The 27,926-nt window shown below is 43.3% G+C and overlaps 1 protein-coding gene across 5 annotated transcripts in view; it reads right to left on the bottom strand.

Moving 5' to 3' along the window:
• RASAL2 (RAS protein activator like 2) overlaps positions 1 to 27,926 on the bottom strand; it is a 280,988-nt gene that overhangs the window by 126,064 nt on the left and 126,998 nt on the right. For all 5 annotated transcript variants that reach the window (XM_060232488.1, XM_060232486.1, XM_060232492.1 and 2 more), the window contains exon 2: positions 11,942 to 12,069. In XM_060232488.1, coding sequence (XP_060088471.1) covers positions 11,942 to 12,069 — 128 coding nt within the window. The remainder of the gene's footprint in view (positions 1 to 11,941; positions 12,070 to 27,926) is intronic.

Raw genomic sequence — 27,926 nt, 5'->3', positions numbered from 1 at the left:
CTTCTCCCCCTCTCCCAGTGTTTGAGAGAAAAGCTGGCATCCACTGACACTTTAGATCCATGAAGTGTTCTTCAAGGTATGAGCTTTCATGTGCCTTGCAGTATGTTCTTTTGGGGAGATTTTCCGGGAGGCCTGAGCAGCAAAGAAGGGGTGTGTGTTTTTTTCAGCCGGGAGGAGCGGGGAGTGGGCATTCCAGAAGCTATTTTTTTTTACCAAACAACCCCTGGGCAGAATTGTTGCGGGCTGGGGTAATCTGATGGTGAGTAAGGCTTTTTTCCCCTTTGTCCCCCCTTCTTTCTTTTTCTGTCTGCAAGGGATGCTCTGTCTGTATTCTTGGTGCTGGGGATGAGGGAAAGCAACAGTGGGAGGGCTTCTAGTGCCCTGGACCCACTGGTGGACATTCTGGTACTTTTGGGGCATTGTGTGAGAGAATTTTGGACTGGATGGTCCACTGGTCTGATCCAACATGGCTTCTCTTATATTCTTTCTTTCCATGTCTTCCTTTTCTTTTCTTTTCCTTTCCTTTCCTTCCATTTCATTCCTTTGCTTTCTTTCCTTCCATTTTTACTGGATGAAAGTTTTCTGTTCATCATACTGTTGTTGCAGACATAGGAGCTCTGTCAATGAAAAGTTGGCACCCCCAGTTGTAGCTAGCTGGATTTTCTATGAGATTTCTGTGTGAATGAGTGAGAGTTAGAGGTGTGGGGCAGAAAGATATTATTGGAGATTATTGCTGTATATCTCAACAGCACTGGAAGTGATGGCACTATGAACTTGGCACCATTTTACTGGTCCTGCTTTTAACAGCTGTCTGACACCAAAATTAAACTCCTCCTGTAGATATTAAAAAGGATGAAAGAAGTTCACTGGCTAAATACCTGCACAACAGATTGCTTTTAAAGACATGGGAAACACAGCCAGTAAAAAGCTGCAAGCCCCTCATAAATATTCTTTTTGGGATAACTGCAGAAAAGCTTGTACGGACTTTATATAACTTGAAATTAATTCATTAATTGCAGTACAATTCTCTGCTACCTTTCAAAGCAATTTCCCAGTGTTTCAGTCAAGGAAAAGTATGAAAAATAGCTGTCAAAAGATTTTCTTGAAGCCAAGCAAGCTTGGTTGTAGCTTGAGGCAGGGTTCCAGTAGTAGCAGCTGAAGGAAGGGCCTACTAAATGTGTCAGCATATTTTGAGGTACAGCAGCTGCCAGGGCCCAGTGTGGGTGGAACACAGCACTGGCATTCCTGATGGCAACGGCAACAGCACTTCCAACTGCATACACTGGCCAGTGCTGTTGAGGAAGGGGTGTGTAGGTGGTGCGGGCAATTGAACATGGGTATTAGGAGTGCTTGTAAGCTGGAGAAGAACACACAAACAGATAGGTGCATGCAGGTATGAGGGTGGAGAGAGAGGACCCTGGGAATGTATGAAAAAGTTGCAGACCACCCACTTTCCACCCCCATTTTGGCTCAGCATGAGTTTCAGAGAGATTTTTCTGAAAATGAAGTTACTTCAGAAGAAGAGGCAGGTTTGGGAGAGTGCCCTGGAACTGACATCACAGGAAAAGGTGGAGTTTTGATTTTGGTGGAGTTTTGGTACAGTGTGTCCTGGAAGTGACATCACTTGGCCTTGACCTGGAAGTGACATCTCAGGAAATGACATAATTCCTGTCTCCCGGCTCCAATCCCAAAATCTCCTGGCTCCACTCCCAAATTTTAGTGGGCCACAAAGCAGAAGTGTAAAAATAGCTGGGCCACAGGAAAGAAAAGTTTGGAAAACCCTGCCCTAGATCAAAGATGGCCAAACTTATTTAATGTAAGAGCCACACAGAATAAAGTCAAGTGTTTGAGAGCCACAAGGAAGGAAGGAAGGAGAGAGGGAGGGAAATAGATGGGGAGGGAAAGGTGAAAGAAAGCAACTTTAACACATTCTTCAATAAATGATTTAAAGAGAGAAATACCTTCTCCAAACTGTCCAACAGGGCAGTGGAGGCTTTGAGAGCCACACAATATTATGAAAAAGCCACATGTGGCTCCCGAGCCGCAGTTTGGCCACCCCTGCCCTAGATGCTTTAGCCAACTCACTTCATAATCTTCCTTTGTCTGCCTTTTCCAGCAACAAAACTGTTCTTCACAGAGAACCACATTTTGTGCACTGTGTCAAGACTCAACTGTTTGCTTTTAAACATCGGAACTTGGAACTCTGGGGTATAATAATGGTAAAGAGCTCCTAGCTATCTCCTGGTACCTGCCACCACCACAAACTTCAGAAGTCCAGCCAGAGGGCATATAGGTAGACTGTCTGCTGAACCTTTCTTCCATCTCAAAATGCCTGCATTACCACATAAGAGTGGAGTGCCGCAGGGCTCAGTACTGGGTCCCATGCTCTTTAATTTGTTCATAAATGATTTGGAGTTGACAGTAAGCAGTGAAGTGGCCGAGTTTGCAGATGACAATAAATTGTTCAGGGTGGTGAGAACCAGAGAGGATTGTGAGGAACTCCAAAGGGATCTGTTGAGGCTGGGTGAGTGGGCGTCAATGTGACCAAGGGCAAAGTAATGCACATTGGCGCCAAGAATCCCAGCTACAAATACAAGTTGATGGGGTGTGAACTGGCAGAGACTGACCAAGAGAGAGATCTTGGGGTCGTGGTAGATAACTCACTGAAAATGTCAAGACAGTGTTCGATTGCAATAAAAAAGGCCGCCATGCTGGGAATTATTAGGAAGGGAATTGAAAACAAATCAGCCAGTATCATAATGCCCCTGTATAAATCGATGGTGCGGTCTCATTTGGAGTACTGTGTGCAATTTTGGTCACCGCACCTCAAAAAGGATATTATAGCATTGGAAAAAGTCCAGAAAAGGGCAAATAGAATGATTAAAGGTTTGAAACACTTTCCCTATGAAGAAAGGTTAAAACACTTGGGGCTCTTTAGCTTGGAGAAACGTAGACTGCGGGGTGACATGATAGAGGTTTACAAGATAATGCATGGGATGGAGAAGGTAGAGAAAGAAGTACTTTTCTCCCTTTCTCACAATACAAGAACTTGTGGGCATTCAATGAAATTGCTGAGCAGTTGGGTTACAACGGATAAAAGGAGGTAGTTCTTCACTCAAAGGGTGATTAACATGTGGAATTCACTGCCACAGGAGGTAGTAGCAGCTACAAGCATAGCCAGCTTCAAGAGGGGGTTAGATAAAAATATGGAACAGAGGTCCATCAGTGGCTATTAGCCACAGTGTGTGTGTATATATATATATATATATATATATATATATATGTGTGTGTGTGTGTGTGTGTGTGTGTGTATAAATTTTTTGGCCACTGTGTGACACAGAGTGTTGGAGTGGATGGGCCATTGGACTGATCCAACATGGTTTCTCTTATGTTCTTAAGAGTTCTCAATGCATTACTCACACAGAGTTACCAAGTGAAAAAACACCACAGGTAAGATTCCTCCTTGGGGAAAAAGATTTTAGTGGGACAAAAGGAAATAGGATGCAAAAAACTGCCTCGGGTCATCCAGAGTAAACTGGATGAAATGGCCCAAACAAAACCTAAAGCAAACGGCTTTTCCTCTCAAAGGTCCCTGAATGGTCAGGTCAGGGGGAGAAGGAACAGAGTGGCTTACTATGGTGGTACAATAAGATCTACTTATCAGGCTGCCATTACATTTGGTCCACTGAAAGATTATCTTCTTTACCAGTTGGAGTGCATTCTAGGTGGACATCATACTTTGCCACTGAGGAGATAACTGTTACGTGTGCCCCTCATCTCCAAGTGGTGGGAGGTTCCAGGAGTAGCCTGAAACCTGGCTTGGGACCCTCTGGAGGAGAGAGCACTGGAGATTTGGGGTTTGAGTAGTTGTGTTTTTTTGAGGAATTTGCTCTGTTTTGGCAAACAGGCTCTATCACAGGGGAGCCAATACACTGCCCCAAAACAGAATCCCCTCAGGGGAAAAAATCCAGTACTCTCAAGAGGCTTCACACACCTCACTTTGTAATCTTCCTCTGCTCGGCTCTTCCAGCAACAAAAGTGTTTTTTCACAGAGTGCCACATTTCTGCTGCTTACTGTGTGCTAGGTCAAGACCCAACTGTTATCTTTTGAACACTGGAACTTAGAAGTTGGAACTTGGGAGTGTAACAATGGCAAAGGGAGGGGGGAACCTGCAGCCCACCATTCAGGTGTCCAGCCGGAGGGGAGACAGGGAAACCTCCCTGCCAATCCTTTCTTCCACCTACAGCCTCCTAAACTGCCTAAAAAGGATATTCTGTATATGCAAAAGTGCTGAGTAAAAAACGAAGGTATTTCAGGTTTTTTTCCTCAGGGAAACTAATTTAAAGATGGCCTCAGGTAATCCAGGAAAATTAGGCAAGAACCATAAATGATGGAAAGGAGGGGGGGTTAAGAGGAAGAACAGATGGGTGTGAAGGTGGAAGTCAAAGGAAAATCTAAACATAAAACTAGCTAAAATATTTCCCGAGTTCTTACTCATGTCAAGCTTATACGAACTTGAAAAAGCACTGGATTTAGAGCTTCTGTGTGCTACCTAGAAAGACAACGTGTGGCAGAGGCTGCTCTCCACCTTTTAACATATTCTCCATGCAAAGTGTGCACTGGAGTTTATGTATAGTAGATATTTCAAGGACCAGGCAGAATTCCCACCTGATATGTGGTGGGGAGGTCACTTTGATGGGCGGCTTGCATTTTTTCCAACTCAGTCAAGGGAATGGGGAAAATGACAGGAAAATTCTGCACCAGAAGAAGACCTTCAGTGTCCATTACATTAGTTATTTTTTCTGAGTACAAGGATGCTGCCAGAATGAGCTAATCATCTACAGGGAGCTTACCACATGAAAAAAAAATTATTTAGAATACAAGGGGAATAACTGTATGCAAAGAAATGCAGGAATTACTAAGAGTAGAATGGGGTCACCCCAACCTGGATAGCCCATACTAGCTCTATCTCAGGGATGGCAAAACTTGCTTAAACTAAGAGCCACATAAAAGAAAAGTCAGAGGTCTAAGAGCCGCAAGACATGAACATCAGATGTTTGAGAGCTGGACGGAAGGAAGTTGGGGGACAGAATGAGAGGTAGAAAGAAAGCAACTTTAAATGCATTCTCCAAGCTGCCAGCCAATGGGGGCTTCGAGAGCCAAACAATGTGCGTTAAAGGGGCATATGTGGCTCCTGAGCCACAATTTGGCCATCGCTGATCTAAATGAATGTGTTAGTTAATTTAAATGTATAGCACAAGGGTGACCAAACTTGCTTAATGTAAGAGCCACATAGAATAAACATAACATGTTTGAGAGCTGCAAGACAAGAATGTCAGATATTTGAGAGCTGCAAAGAAATTAATTTAAAATGTATTCTCCAAGCTGCCAGCTAGTTTGGCTTGGAGAAGTGATTTAAAGAGACAAATGCCTTCCCCAAGTCAGTCGATGGGATGGTGGGGGCTTCAAGAGCTACACGATATATGTGAAAGAGCCACAGTTTGGCCACCCCTGCTCCATCTCATCAGATCTTGGAAGCTAAGCTGGGTCGGCCCTGGCTAGAATTTAGATGCGAGACCACCAAGGAATACCAGTGTCATGATGAAGAGGCAGGCAACAGCAAACCACCTCTGAACATCCCTTAACTTGAAATGGGGTCACCATGAGTCAGCTGTGACAAGACGGCACTTTCCACCACCACCACAGTGGGGTCATCACGACAGGGAGTGAGCTAGAGGGATAGCTGAAAGATAGTTTAGTGCATGTGGGTTAAGGAACTATAGATCTTCAGTTAAGTTCTGGTGTCTGTGCAACTGAGTGTAAACAGGTATTATAATATCCCAATAGGGCCTGCTGGGCCTAGTGTGTAATTACAGTTGCAGCAGAGTGCTATATTTGTATGCACTAACCTGCCAAGAAAGGCCATTTTGCTTTTAGTACGCATAGTATAAAGCCTGAAATCCTGCATCTCTTTGTTGACTATAAATATTTACCTCAGCTTCCCTTTGTCTTGTTACTTTCAACCATCTTACCCGTGTCAGTTTTCCTTATCCCTCAGTTTACCGGGCCAAGCTTGGGTAAGTTTATACCCAGATAAAGATCTCCATGCTTTAAAAACCCTGCTTAAATTACCTGGAACAGTAAGAGAGATGGGAAACTGAGACAAGATCCTTTGGGTTGTATCTAGCCCCAGGAAACCATTACAACCTCTCCCAAGCCCTGGTGGGTGCTTGGACAGAGCCATTTCCTAACAATTAAGACCCATTAAGGTAACAGTGATGGTTTAGAAACACCACCATTCCTTTTGACACAGGCCAAGCCCATAGGATGATTTGATCCACAGTAACCAGAATTCAAGCTCACAATAATTTTGTTGCTTAAGCACTGGAATATTATAGTCACCTCATCAGATCATTTTAGTATCTCTGGCCCTTACTATTCTACATATGCTTGATAGGAATAATATGAACTATGATTTAAATTGAGTCTTACTGACAACTGAATTAAATCAAATTGATTTAAATCAAATCCACCCTGTATTCAAAGGCAGGAAACATCTGAATGCCACTGTTAGGATGCAGCATTAGGGAAAGCCTTGACCTCTAGGCCTCATGTTTTGGCCCACCAGGCCAAACTGGTTGGCTGCTGTGTGAAATGAATTGCTGGGTTAAATGGATCAATGATCTGATACAGCAGGTCTCTTCTTATGTTTTTATCTTTGGGGGTCTGCTGATACTATAACACGTAAGCTTTTCCTAAAAGGGGTCAGAAAGAAACAGCGGTAAGCAGTGAAGATGTACTTCTGTAGTGCCAAACAGTTACTAGAGGTTGTGAAGAGGCTTAGAGTTAATTATTTGCAACTGGATTTGCTTCTGCGGACAAGACAATACAGGAAGTGAATAAATACAACTGGATTTGCTTCTACGTCAAGGCAATACAGGAAGTGAATGAATACAGTGGTGCAATGGAAGTGCAACATCTGATGACGTGCAACTATGGCCCTCAATTCAGTTTCTTTTCCTACAGCCTCTAGAAGCAGGCCAAAGTCTATTGCCACACTTGCTTAACATAAGAGCCAAGTAGAATTAAGTTTGAGAACCACAAGACATGAATGTCGGAGGAAGGAAGGAAGGAAGGAAGGAAGGAAGGAAGGAAGGAAGGAAGGAAGGAAGGAAGGAAGGAAGGAAGGAAGGAAGGAAGGGGTAAGAGAGCAACTTTAAAAGCATTCTCCAAACCACTGGCTGGGTTGGCTTGAAGTGATTTAAAGAGACAAATGCCTTCTCCAAACCAGCCAATGGGGCGGTGGTGTCTTTGAGAGATGCACAATATGTGTGAAAGAGCCATATGTGGTTCCCGAGCCACAGTTTGGCCACCCCTGCTCTAGAATTTCAAAATCCTTTGGTATCTTTGTACCAAGGTTTGTTTTTTTTAATCTTTTTTTATCCAGTATTGTCTCTCACTTTCATGATGGGGGCAGTCAAAATTGATGATTTAGATAGATATTTTCTTGTTTTTTTAATAGGGTTTTGTGTTTTGAGGAGGGGGGAGTCAGTCAATATTTAAAAAGGTGGGGCAGCTGAATGGCTATGTGTATTCTGGCAGACTAAGGGAAGCTGAGCTTGGAGGACCCCGCATGGTTTCGTACTTTGTCAAATGGAGGAGTCCTTCAAGAGCTGTTTTGTCATTCTCTCCGGGGCCATCAGGAAAGGTTTAAAAAGACAGTTTGCAACAGCTGTCTGCTAATTCTGCAATTGAGATGAGGTGTTACTGGCGAGGATAGCTCAGAGCTGTTGCAAATGCTGTTAGTCTAATTATAAACCCATTGTGCTGGGGAGAACACACTGTGGTGGGTGGCTTCTTCACAATGGTTTAAACAGCAGGGGTTTACTGGCTCCATTATTCACACTTGTTGCTCATGTTCTCTCTCACATCTCCCCAAGAGGTTGCTCAGTACCTCATTACTGAAAAATGTGTTACAAAGAAATATTTAATGGTTAAAAATGTTTCAGTGTGTAGCAGCTACTTCTGTCTTTTTAGGCAATCTTTGTTTCTAGCCCACTGTGAGAAAGCCAAAGGGCTTCAATATAGTTAGGTCTGTTCCGTTATAGGCAACAGCAAGCACACTGCCCTTCAGCTATGGGTTTGGTGGCCATTCCTGTAACCAGCATGGTTTATTTTTAAATACTGTTACATAGTAGAATACTTGCACAGCTCTCCCCTTCCCCCCAAAAAGGGCAAAGCCACCTGTTTGAAAACATATAAAGAGCCTCTGCTGTATCAGATCAGTGGTCCATCTATCCCAGCAGCCTGTTTCACACAATGGCCAACCAGTTGCCCATAAGAGCCAGCAAACAGGGCAGAGAAGCCAAGGCTTTACCCCATGCTGCCTCCTGGCACTTGTGCTCAGAAGTCCTTGGCAGTGAATTCCACAATCTAATTGATTCTTGAGAAAAGCCATACTTCCTTTTGTCTGTCCTGAATCTATTGCCCACTAATTCTCTGAGTACTAATATCTTGGGAGAGGGAGGCCAAAGTTCTTCCTGTGCATCTCTTCAGCCGATGCATAACTTTATACAGCTCTATCATGTTTTTCTTTGCCTTTACAAGCCCATGTCATCCACCCTTGCACAGGAATTGTGGAGTTCTGTGAAGACTTTCAACTTCAGAATTTCCCATAGACCAGGGGTGGCTAAGCTGTGGCTCAGGATCCACATGTGGCTTTTTCACACATACTATATAGCTCTCAAAGCCCCTACCACTCCATTGCCCAGCTTGGAGAAGGCCTTTGTCTCTTTAAATCACTTCTCCAAGCCAAGCCAGCCAGCGGCTTGGAGAATGCATTTAAAGTTAAAGTTGTCCTCTTTCCACCTCTCCCTCCCCCATCTATTTGCTTTCCTTCCTTCCTGCTCTCAAACATCTGATGTTCATGTCTTGCAGCTCTCAAACATCTAACATTTATTCAATGTGGCTCTTAGGTTAAGCAAGTTTGGCCACACCTGCCATAGACTTATTTGTAGACACAAGGGCTAGAAGCCTGATCTAAGTCAAGGTTTTAGTTTTAAGCCAAATATGACTATTGTGGGTTTTTCTGTACCCACAGAATCACAGGCTGGACAGAGCCCTGGCCATATTGTTCCTGTTCATCAAGATAACCAGGTGCTATGCAGATAACTTAAGACATCATATGAAACCTTCTGCAGCAACCCACATTTATTCTTTCATCTTTAAAATAGTCAACAAATGGCAGCCAGATCTCTAGTCTTACATAAATTTAAGTCTCTCACTACTTCTTATGTCTTCTCTTTCCTCCCTTTCCCTCCTCTCTTCTTCACCTTTGTGAGTTAGATATTTCTGAAAGGGTTCCCATCGAAACAAACCTGCCTCTTCCTACAAGTATACCCAGCTGGACCCTTCATAAAAGCAGTCTAACAAGCAACAATAGGAGCACTCAGGACTACATTAGCAGCAGCTTCAGACTAATCCGAGCTGCATCACTGATAACATCTAAACAGATGATGCATTTTAATTGCCTGTTAATATGAAACTCAATACAATATTAACAAGGAGAGTGGAGACGGACTTTAATTGCTTGCAGAGCATCAAGGGTCTTGACCTGGGCCTGTCAGCAGCCAGAGCCAGGCTCTGGTGCTTTATCTCCTGTACCAGGGAGGCAGCACGTCTGCTAAAGGAATGGCAAGCTGAACCGCGCCACTTGATAGCACCAGCTGTCAAGCATCAGCCCACCAACTGATTCAGCACCTAGGCAGATACCCCAGGGAGCCCACTACATGCATTATATTTGCCCACCATGCAAACAGGACTGAACTGTGAAAAAAGCTCTTAATTTTTTCATGGGTGTGTGTGTGTGTGTGTGTCAATCTTCATAATTTTGCTTGTTTTATGCTAGAACTCTCTTTTTTGAGCTTATTTGAGACAGCTGAACATCCAACAAATCAAGTCTACAAAACAATTCTGTAGGTTATAGCTTCAGGTGCAAGGAAATCTGCTGCAATATTTTGCAGGGATCCATCACCCATGTGTTAGGCACTCATTGGAACACAAGAAAGAGGGTTAAAATGCTCTAGGACAGTGGTCCCCAACCTTTTTGGCACCAGGGACCAGTTTTGTGGAAGACAATTTTTCCACGGAAAGGTTGGTGGGGGGCAGCACTGGGATTTTTGCCACCCAAGGCTGCCCCCTGTCCCTGCCCCCCATGGCGATCTTTAAATGGGAGGGGGAGACTGGGGCTGTTTCTGCCACCTCCCCACTAGGTGGCCAGGTGGCAGAAAGCCAATCTGCCTCCCTCTCCCATTTAAAGACACCTGCCAATCAGTGGGGGCCTATAAATAAGGGGGTAGGCTAAGGTCACAGCAGCGCTGCCCCTTCTGCCAGCCCGAGACAAAAGAGACGATGTGGCCTCACTCCATGGCCTGGTTGCTAGCAGGCCATGGACTGGTACTGGTCCATGGATCACTGGTTGGGGACCCCTGCTCTAGGAGATACTTTATCAGTCCTTCCCTCGCATTTTAGGCTGCATTCTTATTTCAGATCATGGGATGGAACCTACCCCTATTCTATCACTTGAAACTGATGGGATTCTGGAACTTTTGAGTCAAAGCTGAAAGTGAGTCTCTTTCAACCCTCCCTTGAATAGTTTAATGACTGAATTCATGGCAGTTCTGCTTCCTCTGGCTGTTCCCCCCCACCCTTCCTTCCTTTTTCATTATCCCATCCTTCCCTTCCCCAAACACAGAATTTATGTGATTTTCCTTGGTGTTTCCTAAACACAAACCCTCTTTCAGCCTGGACCAAAACTAGGTTTGTTTGGGAAATGTTTTCTTTCCTTGTTGGGAAAAATGGGGCTAAATCCGTGATGGGGAGAGGATAGTTCCTGATTCTTGCAGGTTAGTGGGGTATGGGCTGGGACTCTGTAGGAATGGAAGGTGTCCTGGTTCAGTTCCTTTCAGTCTTTGTACCTCTCCTCCCAGGGGATTTGGGCTTCACCATCTGGACCATCTCATGGGCCTAAGGGAGGGAGGGTGGGTATTAGGGTGGGAGATGTGTTAGGACTTTCAGAGAGTTCCATTTAACACCACCTAGAAGAAACAATTAGTCTTCATTTCAGAGTCTAATATTTCCAACTTTCTATTGAATATAGAGTCTGGGGAAGGAGTCTCTCTATACATAAATTCCCTGAAAAGTAGATTGTAATTTTATGAAGCAACCTATGGAATGCTTAGCAATAGCCCTCACCAATCTGAGGAAAGGGCATCTGCACTACGTTAAGAGCGGGGTATCGATTCTTTGCCTCACTCAAACTGCCTCAATAATGAAAACAGGGAGAGAGTATTGCATATCCTATTTTTAAATGCTATGTATCCAAAATGCTATATCTTTGTATTACATGATAAATAAAGCTTGGAGGAGTGTCATGTTCCAAGGGGAGGAAGTTATCTTGCTACAAAATGAGGAGCTTTCTTCCCTGAAGAAGAGGCAACTGTCAAACTCATGATGCTAAGCACCAAAGGATAAGGAAAGGCAGGGAATAAATGGAAGCTTCTGGCCACAACAGCTTCTCCACTTCTACTGCCTGGCTAGCTTTAGAAGAGAGTCTGAGATGCTCAATTTCTATCCTAATACCAGTGGTACACAAGGATTCTATATGGTTATCAACCAATAGAGGCAGCTTTTATTAGGATAAGAGACTCAGGAGGTAAATTTCAAAACTGCTGGTAAAAAAAAAAAACCCAAACCAGCACTGAGTAATTGTGCCTTAAGGTTCACGACGAAGAACTATAGAAAGATTCTGAAAATGAACTTTTCTCAAGCCACTTTGCTACTTCCCATTACATATGTGACAGAACTGGAACTAGTTCAAGCACTGCCATAAGCCTAAGAACTGTTCAGAAGCAGGATATTCTTGTACATTCAGTCTCTCACCTCCTTCTCTTTGTTCAGCAGCACCAGCTGGCTGTCAGTCAGAATGGAGTACTTGGTCTCCCATATTACTGTTTCAGAATCGGGGGACTGGCCACAAGATAGCCTGTGAGTTGGTGGTCCTTTCACATCTAGAAAAAAGAAGAAAGGGGAGGAAAATACGAGGATATGGTTAAACATTTCATCAGTTTTATTCTTCTTGTGCTCAGCAGCTATTCAATTACTTTTATGAATGGAAAAAACATCATTGCTTTAATTAAAGATAAGGGGATGGATCCTGCAAAAAGCTTTGACTAATGAAAGGAAAGTGATTTTTGCTAATTCCCACCTCCTGCTGCAGAACTCAGATTCTCTTCCCACACACACTGCTGTTCATGGGTGGGGGAAGCAACATTTTGGAGATAATTTTGGAGGGGAAAACAACATTTTGGAGGTGGGAGGTGAGAGAGTCCCATTCTGCTAATGGACCTTCATTCTGTCAAGAAGGATTTACCACGGGATCCAAGTCACATATAATGATGTGATTTATAGACAGTCAATGGACATTAAATGTAAATTATTACTTTACTGCCAATGTGAAAAGTTAAACAGTTGTCGTGATAGCTGCACCAATTAAGCTTTGACCTGCTGCTGTGACTAAGACTAAGACATTGTGAAAAGCAAGCCATGCTGGCAGGTTATGAAACCTGAAGAAGTAAAAAAACAGAAAAGCACCTTGTGTTGCGGTTTCACAGACAAGAATAGCTGCCAGTCCTTCCTCAGACTATTTTGCAATGCGACAGTTAAGTTATTTCAAAGGTGCAAAACGCATTCTTTATTTCCCTTTCCATTGTGCCTCAGAATTGTTGGCTCTACACACAGTTCCACAAAAAGCAGCAATAAGCCAACTTAAGCATAGCTTCACCACTAGGGGGTGGTGAATCCACAGCCACAGCAGTTCCTGTTTCTGAATGAGATCTACAGGAACAGATAAAACACCAGAACAAAACATTTATGGGGGTCCTTGAAAAAAAAAGTAATTGAGAAATACAAAAACATAGAGTGCGTTCACACACACTAAATAACATGCTTTGCAATTGGATTTTTAGTGGGTAAAAAGGTAAAGGTAGTCCCCTGAGCAAGTACCAGCCGTTTCCGACTCTGGGGTGATGTTGCTTTCACAACGTTTTCATGGCAGACTTTTTATGGGGTGGTTTGCCATTGCCACTAAGAGCCCCACGGCGCAGAGTGGTAAAGCTGCAGTACTGCAGTTGGAGCCCTCTGCTCACGACCTGAGTTCGATCCCAGCAGAAGCTGGTTCAGGTAGGCAGCTCAAGGTTGACTCAGCCTTCCATCCTTCCGAGGTCGATAAAATGAGTACCCAGCTTACTGGGGGGAAAGTGTAATGACCGGGGAAGGCAATGGCAAACCACCCCGTAAAAAGGTCTGTCGTGAAAACGTTGTGAAAGCAGTGTCACCCCAGAGTCGGAAATAACTGGTGCTTGCACAGGGGACCTTTCCTTTCCTCTTTGCCATTGCCTTTCCCAGTCATCTACACTTCCCCCCCAGCAAGCTGGGTACTCATTTTACCGACTTCAGAAGGATGGAAGGCTGAGTCAATCTGGAGCCGGCTACCTGAACCAGCTTTTGCTAGGATTGAACTCAGGTCGGGAGCAGAGGGCTCCAAATGCAGTACTGCAAGCTTTACCACTCTGCACCACGGGGCTCTTTTTTACTGGGTAAGAACAGCAAAATCCACTTGCAAACCATTGCCATGTGAAAGCACTCATGAGAGAGCCAAGCACCCTCAACACTTGTGTTTCTAGCCTGTTGCATCTCCCCAATCAAATTGCCCATGGCTAAGCCCCAACACTGTTTTTGTGAAGGCACGCACTACAGGCACTTTTTGGGGGGACAGCAAATCATAAAAGAATTTAGTGCACATCTGGAAGGGCAAGTAGGAATAAAATCAGAACGTCCCAGATGCATTCTCAGCACTGCTCAAACTCACAAGCAGCCTTAGATTATGCAGGCCACAGTTTCTCAGCCTCGGACCACCCTCTGGGGATAATAATACTGATCTGCTTTAAGTACCCTTTTCTTAAAAGAGGGGCCCACAGCAATCCCTGTGGGTAAGTAGAACAGCCTAGTGAGGATCTGTAGAGGGAGGAGAGGATTGGAGGACATCAGCACAATCTATAACGGCACCTTTAAAAAAAAATGCATTGTGAAGCTTGTTACTGGTCTTATTATACCCTACTTTTTACATTCCTGGACTGGCTAGCTGCTGCATTTCCAATTCAGAACAAGGTTCTAGTCCTTACCGCTGTCTTCTGAGTGCATTGTTATCTCCAGTTCTACTTACACCTCTCATATCAGTCCAGTGTGTCTTCTCTCACTCTCCTCTCTTTCACCACATTGCTCCCTGTCATAAATTCAGACTGTTCCCTTCCTTTAGGCTCACTTTTCAAATGTGGCGTTTATTGATCTACGTGCAGACTCTCCATTTTATTCATCTCTCCCTCATTTATTCATCTCTCCCCTTTCCTCATTAGCAGTCCAGGACAACTCAGTCAAGTCTCTTGTGCAAACTAACAGCCTTCTAGATACCCCTGGTACTAATGACATCTACCAGACTAGGGTCTCCCTGCATTATGCTGGCCAGCTATTCATTATTGTTATTTAAGTCACAACTGTTCTGGTTAGGTGTTATGCGGCTTGCTTTGTTTTTGGTATTTTTGCTCTTCACCCCTTACAGTATCTAATGTAAATTTCCTGCTTCCCTGTATCTCTGTACCATGAGGTAGGACTTCTCCCTTGCAAAATATTGAGCGCTCCCATTTATTTTCCTTACATATTGATAACAAAAAGGTTCCCATAGGAATCACAATTCTGCAGGTGAGTGGGGCATTAACTGAACATTACATGGACAACAGTGGATGCAATATGTCACCCATGTAGTCAAACCACAGGGATACAAACAACATACTCAGGAGTAGAAGTGTTTCTCCCAGATCATGAAGCCATCCATTCCATTTGATGTAACTTAAATCAAACGTTCAAAAGTTTATAAGTGAGACTACTGTGGGAGGGCTGAAATTTGTATCTTCACTGTCCCTACATTTTTGGCATTCGCTCAAGCTCTGTTGGCTTCAATTTTCCCTGCTAAATTAAAAATAGATATATCACTGTTCTAGCATCACTTGATTGACAGCACATTTGAAGCCACAAGGCTCACTTCTCTGTAGTTTCCGCATAATTTCTTAAATGAGCTAAACCTTCAAGTATCAGTTTCTCAACACTAGAGGGCATCTTAGCTTTTCCTCACTTAAACAGTGATTTCTTTCTGAAAACCTGAAGTACATTTATGGGTTTTTTTTTAAATTGCTAAATGGAGAGTTGTGAACAACCCTGTATGAAATGTCTTTGTTAGAAACCAAGGGTGTTCTTTCTGAGGGTGTGTATGTATGCAATTTGTCTTGTTACAACTGATCTATTTGCCCTCTGCTTCTGAGACTTTATAAAACAGAGAAATACTCCAGGCTTCCATCTCATTAAATCCCCTGTCACAGTACCAAAGTGTCATTTCTGAAGCAGGTTCTCTTTACTTTTTACTTCCAAAACAAAGAAATCCAAAACTTTATTTCCCTGTACCATCTAGCCTCTGTATGAAGCCTCCGTATGAAGATAAACTTCAAACATATCCAGAAAGGCACACTTCAAACACATCCAAAACCAGGTTGAGAGAAAAACCGAGATCTTTAAACACCATAAAATGAATTGCAAAACACCTGACTTAGAAATCTTTTGAGCCTTATCAATAGCTTCGCAAGTAATATCCGATTACAACTTCACACACCAACTTAAAGAACAGTTTGCACACTGACATACTATTGTAAGAAAGTAATTAACTCTCACAGGACAAATCTGGCCTGCCATTGCCAAATTCACATTTTGCAACTGAAGTTCAGGATGAAATACTGCAAATAAATGCCTATGAGAGTCACATTTTCTTTTGGTTATCCCATGCAAATCCCCTCCCCTTCCCCAAGGAAGTAGAATTGAATTGTGCAAGACATATTCTCTAGAACAAAAGTGGACAAACTTGCTTAATGCAAGTGCCACATAGAATAAACGTTTGAGAGCAGGCAGGCAGGGAAACAGATGGGGAGGGAGAGGTGGAAAGAAAGCAACTTTAAATGCAATCTCCAAGCTACTGGCTGGCTTGACTTGGAGAAGCTATTTAAAGAGAGAAATGCCTTCTCCAGCTGATGGGGTGGTGGAGGTTTCGAGAGCCACACAATATGTGTGAAAGAGCCACATGTGGCTCCCAAGCCACACTTTAGCCACCCCTGCTCTAGAATATAAGGAGTGCATTTATCAGTTGGAATTCTCAAGCAATTTGTACAATGAAGGGAGAATCCAAGGCAAATAGGTAATAACAGCAAGGGTTGCCAGCTCCAGGTTGGGAAATACCTGAGATTTTTTTGGGGGTGGAGCCTGAGGAGGATGGGGTTTGAGGAGAAGAGGGACTTCAATTGGGTAGAATGCCACAGAGTCCACCTTCCAAAGCAGCCACATTCTCTAGATGAGCAGATTTCTGTCACCTGGAAATCAGTTGTGATCTCAGGAGATCTCCAGCTACCACCTGGAGGATGGCAACCCAAAAAAGCAGGTACCAAGACAGAACAACTGAGCAAAAAGAACATCTGAAGCATTGCCAACAAACCTTTTGATCATATGCTTGCTCAGAATTCAGTAAAGATACAAGAAAGGATTTGGCTAATTACAACTCAAATTGCATCTCTGATTTAAAAAATTATTTATAATCCCAAATGTGAGCTGTAACTGGAAATACAACAGATACACACATAAAGGTAAATTTAACTCAAACCACATGATAAACATTCACACACCTCTGCAGTCTGAGTTTTTATAAGCAAAGTTTTTATCAGAAAAAGCTAGAACAGGGGTTCCCAACCTTTTTGAGCCTGGCCGTTTTCGCACTAGCGTTTGCTCCGGCGTAGCGCCCCATTTACCTCCGGATCTTCTCTTGGATTTCGCACATGTTGCTCCGGCGCTGCGCTTTGCTCCGGCGCTTCAGGGATTTTACGCCGGAGTATGTTTTTCAGCAAGTTGCCGGAGTTTCCGAAAACCTCCGGATCCACTCCGGATCCACTCAGCGGAGTTTCCTGTGCGAAATCCATCCACGCCGGATCGACTGCTTTGGGGGCGTCACCCTCTCCCTTTCCGTCCTCCCACCCCATCCACCCGCTTGGCCAATCATCAGCCTTTCGCGGCGCTTCCCCAAAGTGCCGGCACAGCCATTTTTTTTTAAACTTCACAGTTTTGCGTAATAGCGATATTTCGAAATTAACAAATAGAAAAAAAAAAACCCTCCTGGAATAGCCTCAATTGGCACTTCAATTGGTTTCGTTAGAATTTTTTTTTATTATTGACTTTAGTTGCGTTATTCCGCTGTTGCGTTATCTCGATAATGCGAAAACGACCATTGTTGGGGGGGGGGGGGGATGTAGTGCCGGTGCGGGCCAAAGCGTCCATGTGTGTGTGTTTTAAAAAGGGAATGCCTCCCTCAGCTGTGCCACCAGGATTTCTGGACCTGCACAAAATCGCCATGTATAAAATGGGAAGTTGGAGTCCTGCATTCTTCTCCCTGGCTACATTTTGCTCGGTTAGAAAGTAGACGCGAGCGAGCTCCTCACACGCGCCGCAGAAGGGGAAGGAGAGAATGGAGCGGGGGGGGGGAGCTCTGGCAGCAGGAATCAGTCAGGTCCCCGTTGCAAGCGCCAGCCGGGGAGGGGAAAGAGAGCGGAGGAAATTTGGGGGGGGGGATCTAGTGCTTCAGAATTTGGGGGGGGGGGGGAATCTAGTGCTAGGATTCTCCACTGTGAATGCTTCCGTTAATACATAAAGGGCTGTGGAGGATTCTACAGCTGCAGCCAATCCATAAGCAGCAGCAGCACACGTGATGCGGTTTGTCCAAGAAAAGAAGGGGAGGGAACAGCTCGATGTTACGTTAGTACGTTAGTGCGTCATTACGCAACCAGACTTGCGCTTAAAAAAAAAATGATTGACAGGGCATCGGACTCAAGCCGATGCCAGTGGGAAAACGATTTGAGCCGGGGCTTCAGGGAAGGCGACTCCGCAAAGAGTCACTAGTGGGAAAACGAGAAAAATGATCCGGACATAATTGCGCCGCGGAAAAAGGGGAGCAAACGCTAAGTGCGAAAACGGCCCGTGTTCACCTTTGGAATTTGGTGGTCAGTGCAACTACAATATCCCTAGAATGGCTGTTGCAGGAGGAAGAGCTAACCACAAAATGTCAGTCACTGAGATCATGTATAACTCTAATAGGCACTCTTCAACACTTCAGGCAGAAGCTCTATTTAATAGATGTATTGAATGTATCACTTACAAATATTTTCCTGTGTGCATACAGCTTACTTTCAGTCATGCAATGAAGATCCTTGTGCTGCAGAGGCAGCTGCTGCTGAATCAACTTTAAAAAAAATCTTCACAGCCAATCAGGTCTCCTACAGCCAATCAGAAGCCCTGTTGGGCAAAAGCCCAACCTGGCCATGCCCACCTTCTGAAAACACTTTGCAGGTTCCGGGAAAGGGGCTGGTGGGTGCCATGGCATCCAGTGGTCCCATGTTGGAGACCCCTCTGCTAGAACGTGGCTGCCAGTTAAGAAACCTAAATATGGCAGCAAGTTGTGGTTTCAAAGCACAGGAAGCATCCAGTTTCCAGAAAGTACACAAGATTCTCCTAGGTTCTCACTATGAAATGAGTCACACAATTGGGGGCAAAAATTTGAAAAGTAATTAATTTCAAAATTCAAAACTAATTGCAGAGATACAGCAATAACTACATTGTACTTAACAATAATTGTACTTAAGAGTAACTACATCAGGGGTGTCAAACTCATTTGTTATGAGGGCCAGCTCTGACATAAATGAAACCCTGTTGGGCAGAGCTGTGTGTATACTTACTTAAGATTAGGTAGCGAAGATGTAAAATTTTAAAGGACACACAAACACGATTAAAGGGTTTTTAAAAAACCATTAAATATTTAAAACATTAGCACTTGTTGGTCTTAAAGATGCTTTCTTTGTATTTCTCCCATGGGATCCAGGGAATTGGGCAAAAGAAGCTCCGGCTCTTTCCCTCCCTCCGCAGGGGACCAGGAGACGAAGGAGCCTCAACCAAAGGTTTTGCTCTGTAGCTCCTGTGCAATTAAGCAAGCCTTGCAAAGCAAGCTGAGATGCAGAAGGAAGCAAGAGAGAGGGAGAAGGAAGCAGACGAGCCAGTTGCTCGGGGGCCTGATAGGAGCCCTGTGGGGCCTGATTTGGCCCTAGGGCTGCATGTTTGACACCTCTGAACGACATTGTACTCACGTTAGTATACCTGATGAGGGTATCATACCCCCAAATATCAAAGATTGTATGTAGATAAAATTATCTGTAATGGAAGTATCTAATAGGAAGTCCATCCCCCAGCAGAGAAATTTTTGTAATGAAGTCCACAAAGTGTTTTAAGAGGATTATGGAGATAAAACTACCAGTATATCCATTAATATTTTGTTACACAATTGTTAGATCATGTTATTACCGGGTGTGAAATGACCACCTGATTATAATAGCAAGACTAACACATGCAAAATATTGAAGAGTATTATCTACTCCTGCCACAGCTGAATGTAAAAATAAAATATGCCATTACATCAAAATTAGCAAGTCTTTTTATGATGAATGGCAGGCAGGCAGGCAAGGATGTACTTTCCCCTCCCAAAATTAACTATGATGTATTAATTATTGTTATAATAAGCCAATGAAAGAGAAATGAAAGTGCATTTACATTATTGTGACAAGACTACGGCATATTTACGAAGATAAATAGTTCCGCAGTGGAAATATAATGAATTAGTATTCCTTAAGTATATTTAAAGGAACTAGAGATATGTATTTAGTAGCAACATAAATTTCCAACAAATGGCTTGCTCTACAAATGGTGAGGGGGGGCGTGTTGTGAAAAAAATACACTAATCAACCCTAGCTATATAACTGCAAAACAATCAAATGACCTCATGTTGCTTGTACATGTGTCTTAGCTACAGAAGACTGTGGGTTTTGCTCTCTGCAGCGAAGTTTGGTGAAATCAAGACAAAACCCTAGCAGCGACAACTTAAATACTCCTGCTGAAGTTTTTCTCACCCTGCTTCAGATAACGGAGCAATCACAATTTATGGAAACTGAGGGGTGTCAATGAGGGACTCCAGCCCCTCAAGAACTTGAGATAATTCAGAAGAAGAATGGCTGTGTCATGATAGGTTCTAACATTGTTGTAGAGATCCCTCAGCAATGACAAGAAAAAATTATTAAACTGGTATCCTGGAATGCTGCAGGGTTGGGGGCTCAAATACAAGTCCCAGGAGTTGAACCTTTCTTGTGTGAGCATTTCATTATCCTGTTCCAGGAAACCTGGAGCCTTGAAAGTTCTCTTACTGTCAAAGTCCAAAAAAAGGATGAGAGGGGGTGCCATACAGCCGGCCTTGCTTGCTTGGTTTCCAATGGGCTGTTCCTAGGTGAAACCCAGGTTTTTGAACTTCCACCTTTGATATAACCTGTCAAGACTATTGAAAGATCTATTGCCCATGCATTTATCTAGTCAGTACATTAAGCCATACTAATTAATATATTCAGTATTTAAATACTGCCACTGGAAAGAATAAAGTAGCACGGGTGTATTTTATATTCCTACTCTCAGCCTTCCTCATGACTTCCCAAACTTGATCACCCTTACCAGGGCTTTTTTGATGGAAAAAGTCCAGCAGGAACTCTTTTGCATATTAGGCCACACCCCCTGATACAAAGCCAGCTGGAACTGCATTCCTGTGTGTTCCTGCTCAAAAAAAGCCCTGATCCTTACAAGGATAGCTTATTTGCTACAATATTACATAGTAGACAAGTATACCGAATGCAGGCCTAACTCAGATCAAGAAAAACAAATAATTTTACTCATATGAAAATACCTTAGATTTAGAAAATGTTTAAATGAAACTTTGCTGTGCTTGTGCAAGTAACAGAATGTGCAAGATAAAATCTCTGTCTTACTCCTATCACCATTATCAAACAGTCATCACACACACACAAACTAAACTTCCTTCATTCCTCCTCTCTATTTCTCCCATACTCAACGATAACAGACAGCAAAGGGAACACTAAGGGGGAAAATAGATTTGCCTGCCTGACATCTTCAACCAGCTGGAAACCAAGAAACAACTGTTTTGAGGCTAACTGTGCTATAAAGTAAAATTTAAGTTGGCAGCACTTACAAACAATTTGAACTCTCCATTTTACAATGTAAGGAGGACAGGAATTTACAGCCAATATTGTCTAGTGTCATAACTCATCAAAATTTCATTCCAACAGTAAAACATTTATAGCTGAAACTATATATTGATTGTTCCAATGTCACATCTAAGAATCCCCAAAACCAAAAGAAAAATTCCACTGACGGGATTCAGTGAAGGAAGATAAAGGAACTAGAAGTGTTTTATACCAGTAAGATGCCTAAATGGTAGGAGTGTATACAGAAACAGAGTGCAGATGACTAGGTGAGTAAATATAAGACCCAACTCCCTTTTCAGCCAGCATAGGCGCTCTTCAGTAATAGAAGTTTGTAAAACTTTCCACACAACTTTTTGCTTCCCCAGGAGTAGTTCCGAATTTAGTGCCCATGTTTTCTGTGATTTCCCATCCTTAAGATCTGAAATCACAGTTTTCCAGTGAGGAATTCTTGATTTTGAATTTTGTTTCCTGCTACCCTTTCATGTTGTCAAGTGTGTGTTCACCCTGCCTCCCACCCCCAGGTTGTCCCCTGAATGATACGCTAATTTTTTAAAAGCGTAATGTTGATTATGTTACGATGCAATATCGTTTTACATACAGCAACATTAGAACATTGGAATAATATGGCAGTAAAGTTTCATGTCACCTTCTCTGTGCAATTACCCTGCCATGAAGTTCCTTTTCTTTTTGGTGGGTGGGTTTTGTTGCCTCACGCTTGTATTGTTTCTTCATTCTTCTCATTCCCTTCTCTTCCCCTATAGCTCCCAGTGTGTTTTCAACAACAATTCATTTTTTTAAACACCTAAAAATAATGGAATTATATAACTGATCTGATAATCATGGAAACTCACCATGTGCACTGTTTCCATTTAGCATGCTTCATAATCAGGGGTTTTTTTTTTCTGCTGGAGCCCACGTCAGCAGAGCTATGCCTAGGCTGGCCAGGGCTCTAGCTGGCTCGACCCACCATGCGGCAGCCACATACTCCCAGGCCAGGGGTGTGTGGCCTAATATGCAAATGAGCTCCTGCTGGGCTTTTTCTATAAAAAAAGCACTGTTCATAATTATTGAATGCCACTGTTATGAACTGTTGTATTCAGTTCCACAATCACTAACAAAATGATATTTTCATTAAGGTTTTGTGAGAAGCTTAGCTGGTGACTAAGGAGGCGTAGGGGACCTTTGAAATGGCGGCAACCATGTGTTGAAGACTATAACTGTAATGCAACTGGAGGAAGGAAAGGGTCATTATGGGGGTTGTTTCCCAGAGGAAAGACTGTATAGTCCTCAAACACATCCCCCTCACTTTCATATCAAGACATTCTCCAGCATGTGACCACACAGTGGTTGGACACTTGGAATGGCCAAAAAACAAGACATTACATTAGCTAAAGAAGCTTCTGGAGGTATTTTGACTAAAAGCTGGCAATAATTTTTTTAAATGGCTTTAAATGTATACATCTTCACCAAAATGTACAGAAATGAATGACATAAAGAAGCAGAGAGTACCTCATAAATAACTTATTTTCAATTGCAGCATTTCTATTCTATTCTTAACAAAGGTATAACTAGCTTAGGCCAACAACAATAATGTCCCAAGGACAAAAGAAATATACATCATGTTCATGTCAAGACTTCTTGTCTTACATTTTCATTCCCTTGGGACTTTTTCCAGTTTTGCATTTGCTCAAGAAAGAACTTTGTGGGAAACCATCTTGGTCCTACATTAACTTACAGGTCGTTAGCTTTACAAAGCAAGTTCTCTATTTCAAGAAATTTAGTTTGCTTCCTCTATTGCACAAATTAAAAATCTTGCTGCTATAACCAAGGTGTTTGGCACTTGTCTGATTTTTGTTATGTTAGGTTGTACACACCCCAAAAGGGTCAGTCCTGGCTCACATGGCACAATTTGACCTACTATCTCAACTGCAAGCTGGTCCTTTTAAAGACTGAACTCTCAAAAAAGGTTATACATTCAGTTTAGTTTATTTCAAAACATAAGCAGCTTGCAATGGATGGATGTATCAACCAGGGGTCATTTTGTAGAAAAAGAGGTGCTGGAGCTCATTAGCGCAACTCATTTTCATATGCCACACATGGCTGACATCACCGGAAGGTGTACAAAATTATATCAGCTCAGCATCTACCTTAAAATGCTTCTTGACTTATAATGGTCATAATAAAACCTTACTCCTATCATATTTTCTCCTATGTGGCCACAGTGGCATGAGGAAGATTTCCATCTCTCTGCTTTGTATGTTTTGGTTCTTTTCCCATTTTTTGTGGGGGGAAAATATTAGGAAGTTTGTTAAATCTTAGAGTTCAGTCTTTACATATTTCTCTGTAATAAACTGAAAGAAAACCTTAAGAGTTAAGCAAAATTCTCACAGGGGGGTTGAACAATGGAACCTAGAAACAAGTATTGGGGGGGGGGGGTTAAAAAGAAAGAGCACAATAAAATTTAGAGGTCCCAAAGCTCCACTCCTTGTGAGATCCTGCTCAAAATGAGGCCTGGTATCAACCTGACCAGTACAAGCTCACATAGTAAGTGACCCAAGGAGGGAAGCATTGCAGTAGCTTTCTTCATACCAAAGGAAGAAGAATCCAAACTTCCTGTTTTGTTGGCCATATAGGAAAATGGTAGTGATCTTACAAACACCAAGGGATGACATCTGGAACTTACATCTAAATCCATGTTGCCTTTCCCTGTGAGGTACAATCATATTACCTATGCCCCCTTGGGAACTGTATACCAGAGTGAAATGTACAAACCATCAGATCAAATTAAAGAGAAGTTCAGGAAGGTTGACTCTGTTGTCAAGAGGTCTCAGTGTAAATTTAATCAAGTAGACCCTGATCACAGCCAAGAACAGTTGAATGCTGCTGTTGGCAAAAAAAAAAATAATAATAAAAGGAGAGGGCAAGGAAGAATCACTGACATCACCAAAACAAACTGGCACATCGAGCAAATGGGCCCCAGCATACAATAAAAGGACTTAAATAGCTGTGACACTAGATCATTGTCTGGAGCAGATTCTGATGATCTCATGCACAATGACTCAACCACTGGAAGGAAGACCTATGATGCAAAGGGTGATGCAGAATTTCTAGCAATTTTGCAGACATTACATCTTTTTTTCTGACAAGCCTCCAACTCTTTCACAGAACAGTGAAGACTTAGTGGCAGCCTCTATTCAATTCTAACTCTAATGCAGTCATCTTAGGGCAAGAACCATGAGAGAACTTTGTCGAAAGAGGGCCTTTGCTTGCATCAAAACAACAATAAAAACACATTTTCATGACAGAAAGTAAAAGAACAAAGTCTTAACCTTTCATTCATTAAATGCAATTAAAACAAAGACAACTTCAAAGAAGAATGGGGCACTGAAAATTTTCGCGAACATAATGCAAAGGCTTTTGATAGCATATACAGCTCGAAGACAAGTAGACAGTAGCACTAGTTTTTACCTGTACCTATCCTACTAGCAAAAAGGGAATTAAGAACCGAATTCAAGACATGGATTACCAGAACTTCAACTCTCTTGGCAATGAGACAACCATTGTCTTCTGTCTTAGACCCGTGCCAGTCTGGCTTCCGGCCGGGCCACGGGACGGAGACGGTCCTGGTCGCCTTGGTGGATGACCTCCAGCGGCAACTGGATCGAGGCGGTGCAGCAATACTGATGTTATTAGATCTGTCGGCTGCATTTGATACAGTTGACCATCGGTTGCTGATCCACCGCCTCGCCGACATAGGGGTTGAGGGGCTGGCCTTACAATGGCTCTCCTCCTTCCTCATGGGTCGGGGGCAGAGGGTGGCGATTGGGGGTGAGCGATCCCAGAGGCGCACACTAGACTGTGGGGTGCCCCAGGGAGCAGTTCTCTCCCCGATGTTATTCAACATCTATATGCGCCCCCTTGCCCAGATTGCCCGGAGATTTGGGCTGGGTTGCCATCAATATGCAGATGACACCCAGCTCTATCTACTAATGGACGGCCGGCCCGCCTCCACCATGGGGAACCTGGACCGGGCTTTGCAGGCAGTTGCAACATGGCTTAGACTGAGTGGGCTGAAGTTAAATCCAGCGAAGACAGAGGTTCTCCATGTGGGTCGTGGCACTCTGGGGAAGGAAATATCTCTCCCGGCCTTTGACGAGGCGCCGCTGAAGACGGCGCAGCGGGTGAAGAGCCTGGGCGTCTTACTAGAGCCTTCATTATCAATGGAGGCCCAGATAACAGCCACTGCCAAATCAGCATTCTTCCACCTGAGGCGGGTGAGGCAGCTGGCCCCTTTCCTAGAGCGTCGGGACCTAGCAATGGTGATCCATGCGACGGTCACCTCAAGATTGGACTACTGTAACGCTCTCTACATGGGGCTGCCTCTGTACCGGACCCGGGAGCTGCAGCTAGTGCAGAACGCGGCGGCCAGGCTGTTACTTGGTCTCCCAAGATGGGAACATATACGGCCGGGGCTGCGCGGACTGCACTGGCTGCCAATCGTATACCGGATCCAGTACAAAGTGCTGGTCATAACCTTTAAAGCCCTATATGGCCAAGGACCGACCTACCTGAGGGACCGTCTCTCCCCATATGAGCCCCAGAGAGCACTGAGGTCAGTGGGGAAAAGCAGACTGAATATCCCTGGGCCAAAAGAAGTTAAACTTCAAAGCACCCGCACTCGGGCCTTTTCCGTTGCGGCCCCACAACTCTGGAACCAACTCCCAGAGGAGGTGCGGGCCCTGCGGAACTTAGACCAGTTCCGCAGGGCCTGCAAGACCGCCCTCTTCAAACAGGCGTTCACCAATAACTGAATTAATGTTTACCGCCAGATTAATAACGTTTACCGCCAGTGTTAATTTAGGAATGTTTTAATTAATTATTGACTATTGACTGGTTTTAATGTGAATTTTAATGTGAATTTAATGTTTTTATTATTGTATTGTTTACTTGAAATGCTGTTAGCCGCCCTGAGCCTGCTTCGGCGGGGGAGGGCGGGATATAAATAAAATTTTACATTACATTACATTACAACCAATCGATGGGCAGCAGATCATATATGCACTTAGTAAACAGTAAGGAGTAGCAACTTTAGGGAACTTAGCTGATGTATGCATTTTCAGCTGTTCATGCAGGTGCAAAGTTCAGTTGCACTGATGCAGCCTTTGATAGCAACAATGACGTATTGATTAAGAAAGGTACTAGAATGAAGCACACATGAGGAAAAGTGGTGCCAAGAAAAGGCAGGTGGAAGGCAGAACTACCCCATTTGTTGTCAACTGGAAATTAATGTCTGCAAAGGGAAAAAAGCAGATGCCGCAAAACTCTTAATCAATTATCCTGTTGCTACAGCCCCAAATAGTGTTAGTCATTACAAACTGGCAGTTTCAGTGACAAGAAGTATGCAGAGTCATACCACCTGGGTATCAGAGAGCTCATAGCAAAGCACAACGAACTGACTGCTAGAACTGTCCTCCACTTTATCAATAGTGCATTATTACTGTAACTTGTTGTGATGCTGATATTGCAGATTTCCTGTTTAAGAGAGAGACTGCATTTCAAACTCCTCCCTGCATGATTCTTAGCTATTCACTCGCGCTAAACACAAATGCACAGGGGAAGGGCTGGAGTAATTGAGAAACTCTGCCCTTTGAACTTGCTCAGAGGCAGCCTTTAGTAGTGTTCTCCAAGTCACTGATAAAATGGGAGGCTGGATTTTATAACTTGTGGTGGTAGCATGAAGAAGAGGAACATGATTTAACAGCATATGAACATGCTATATGCATGTAAACACATATAGACCCATGGTGGATTTATGACTCTCTCAGTATAGGTAAACACTCTGGGGTGCCTCTAAACAAAGTCCAAGAAAGGGAAACTGGGACAATCACGAAGAGGAGGCATAGTGTCTAGCAATGTTCCCTCTAAGCTGCAGAGCAAAAGTTCTACTTTGTCAGCTACTGTCATTAAAGTTGTGAGCTACTGCATAAATTAATGTGTTCTGGGGTCATCCTTCCTGAGCTAAGACAAAAATCTGTGAGCTGGAGGCTAAAAATCTGTGAGCCAGCTCACGCTAACTCAGCTTAGAGGGAACTATGGTGTCTAGTACCCCATCCTATGAATGAACCTGTACCATTTCATATTAAGAGACTGTAGTATTAAATTGCTGCATTCAGAAAAAAAATGGACTGCAGGAATCAAATCCCTCTTGACTCCTGCCCCAATGAGTTGGATATACCCCACAGTTTCATACGTCTGAACAACCAGATGTAAACAATCAATGTGTAGCTGCAGAATGTTTAAAAGGTAGCACACTGTGCATGCTCAGAGTCTTGCAGAATACATATTCTAGTTATGAGAGGCTGAGTGAATGCTTAAATTGTGTATTGAGCCTCAAAAGCAGTGAACATGTAGAAAATGGTGAGCTTGTGAATAATTTTCACTATTGCGCATATATGGTTTTGCATGCAATGTGGAATTGTTTATGTGCATGCTACTGTATCTGTAAATTAAAGCCATCATGAAAACAGGTAATAATCTCCATCTCCTACCCAGCACAATTTAAGAGCTGCCAATTCCTGAAATTGTAAGCATGGCAAAAGTGAATTCTGCATTCAATCAAATATGTGTAGCATACTAAT

This window comes from Heteronotia binoei, chromosome 2, assembly GCF_032191835.1.
Source record: "Heteronotia binoei isolate CCM8104 ecotype False Entrance Well chromosome 2, APGP_CSIRO_Hbin_v1, whole genome shotgun sequence".
Taxonomy (NCBI): domain Eukaryota; kingdom Metazoa; phylum Chordata; class Lepidosauria; order Squamata; family Gekkonidae; genus Heteronotia; species Heteronotia binoei.
This window is presented reverse-complemented; position numbering and strand designations above follow the sequence as displayed.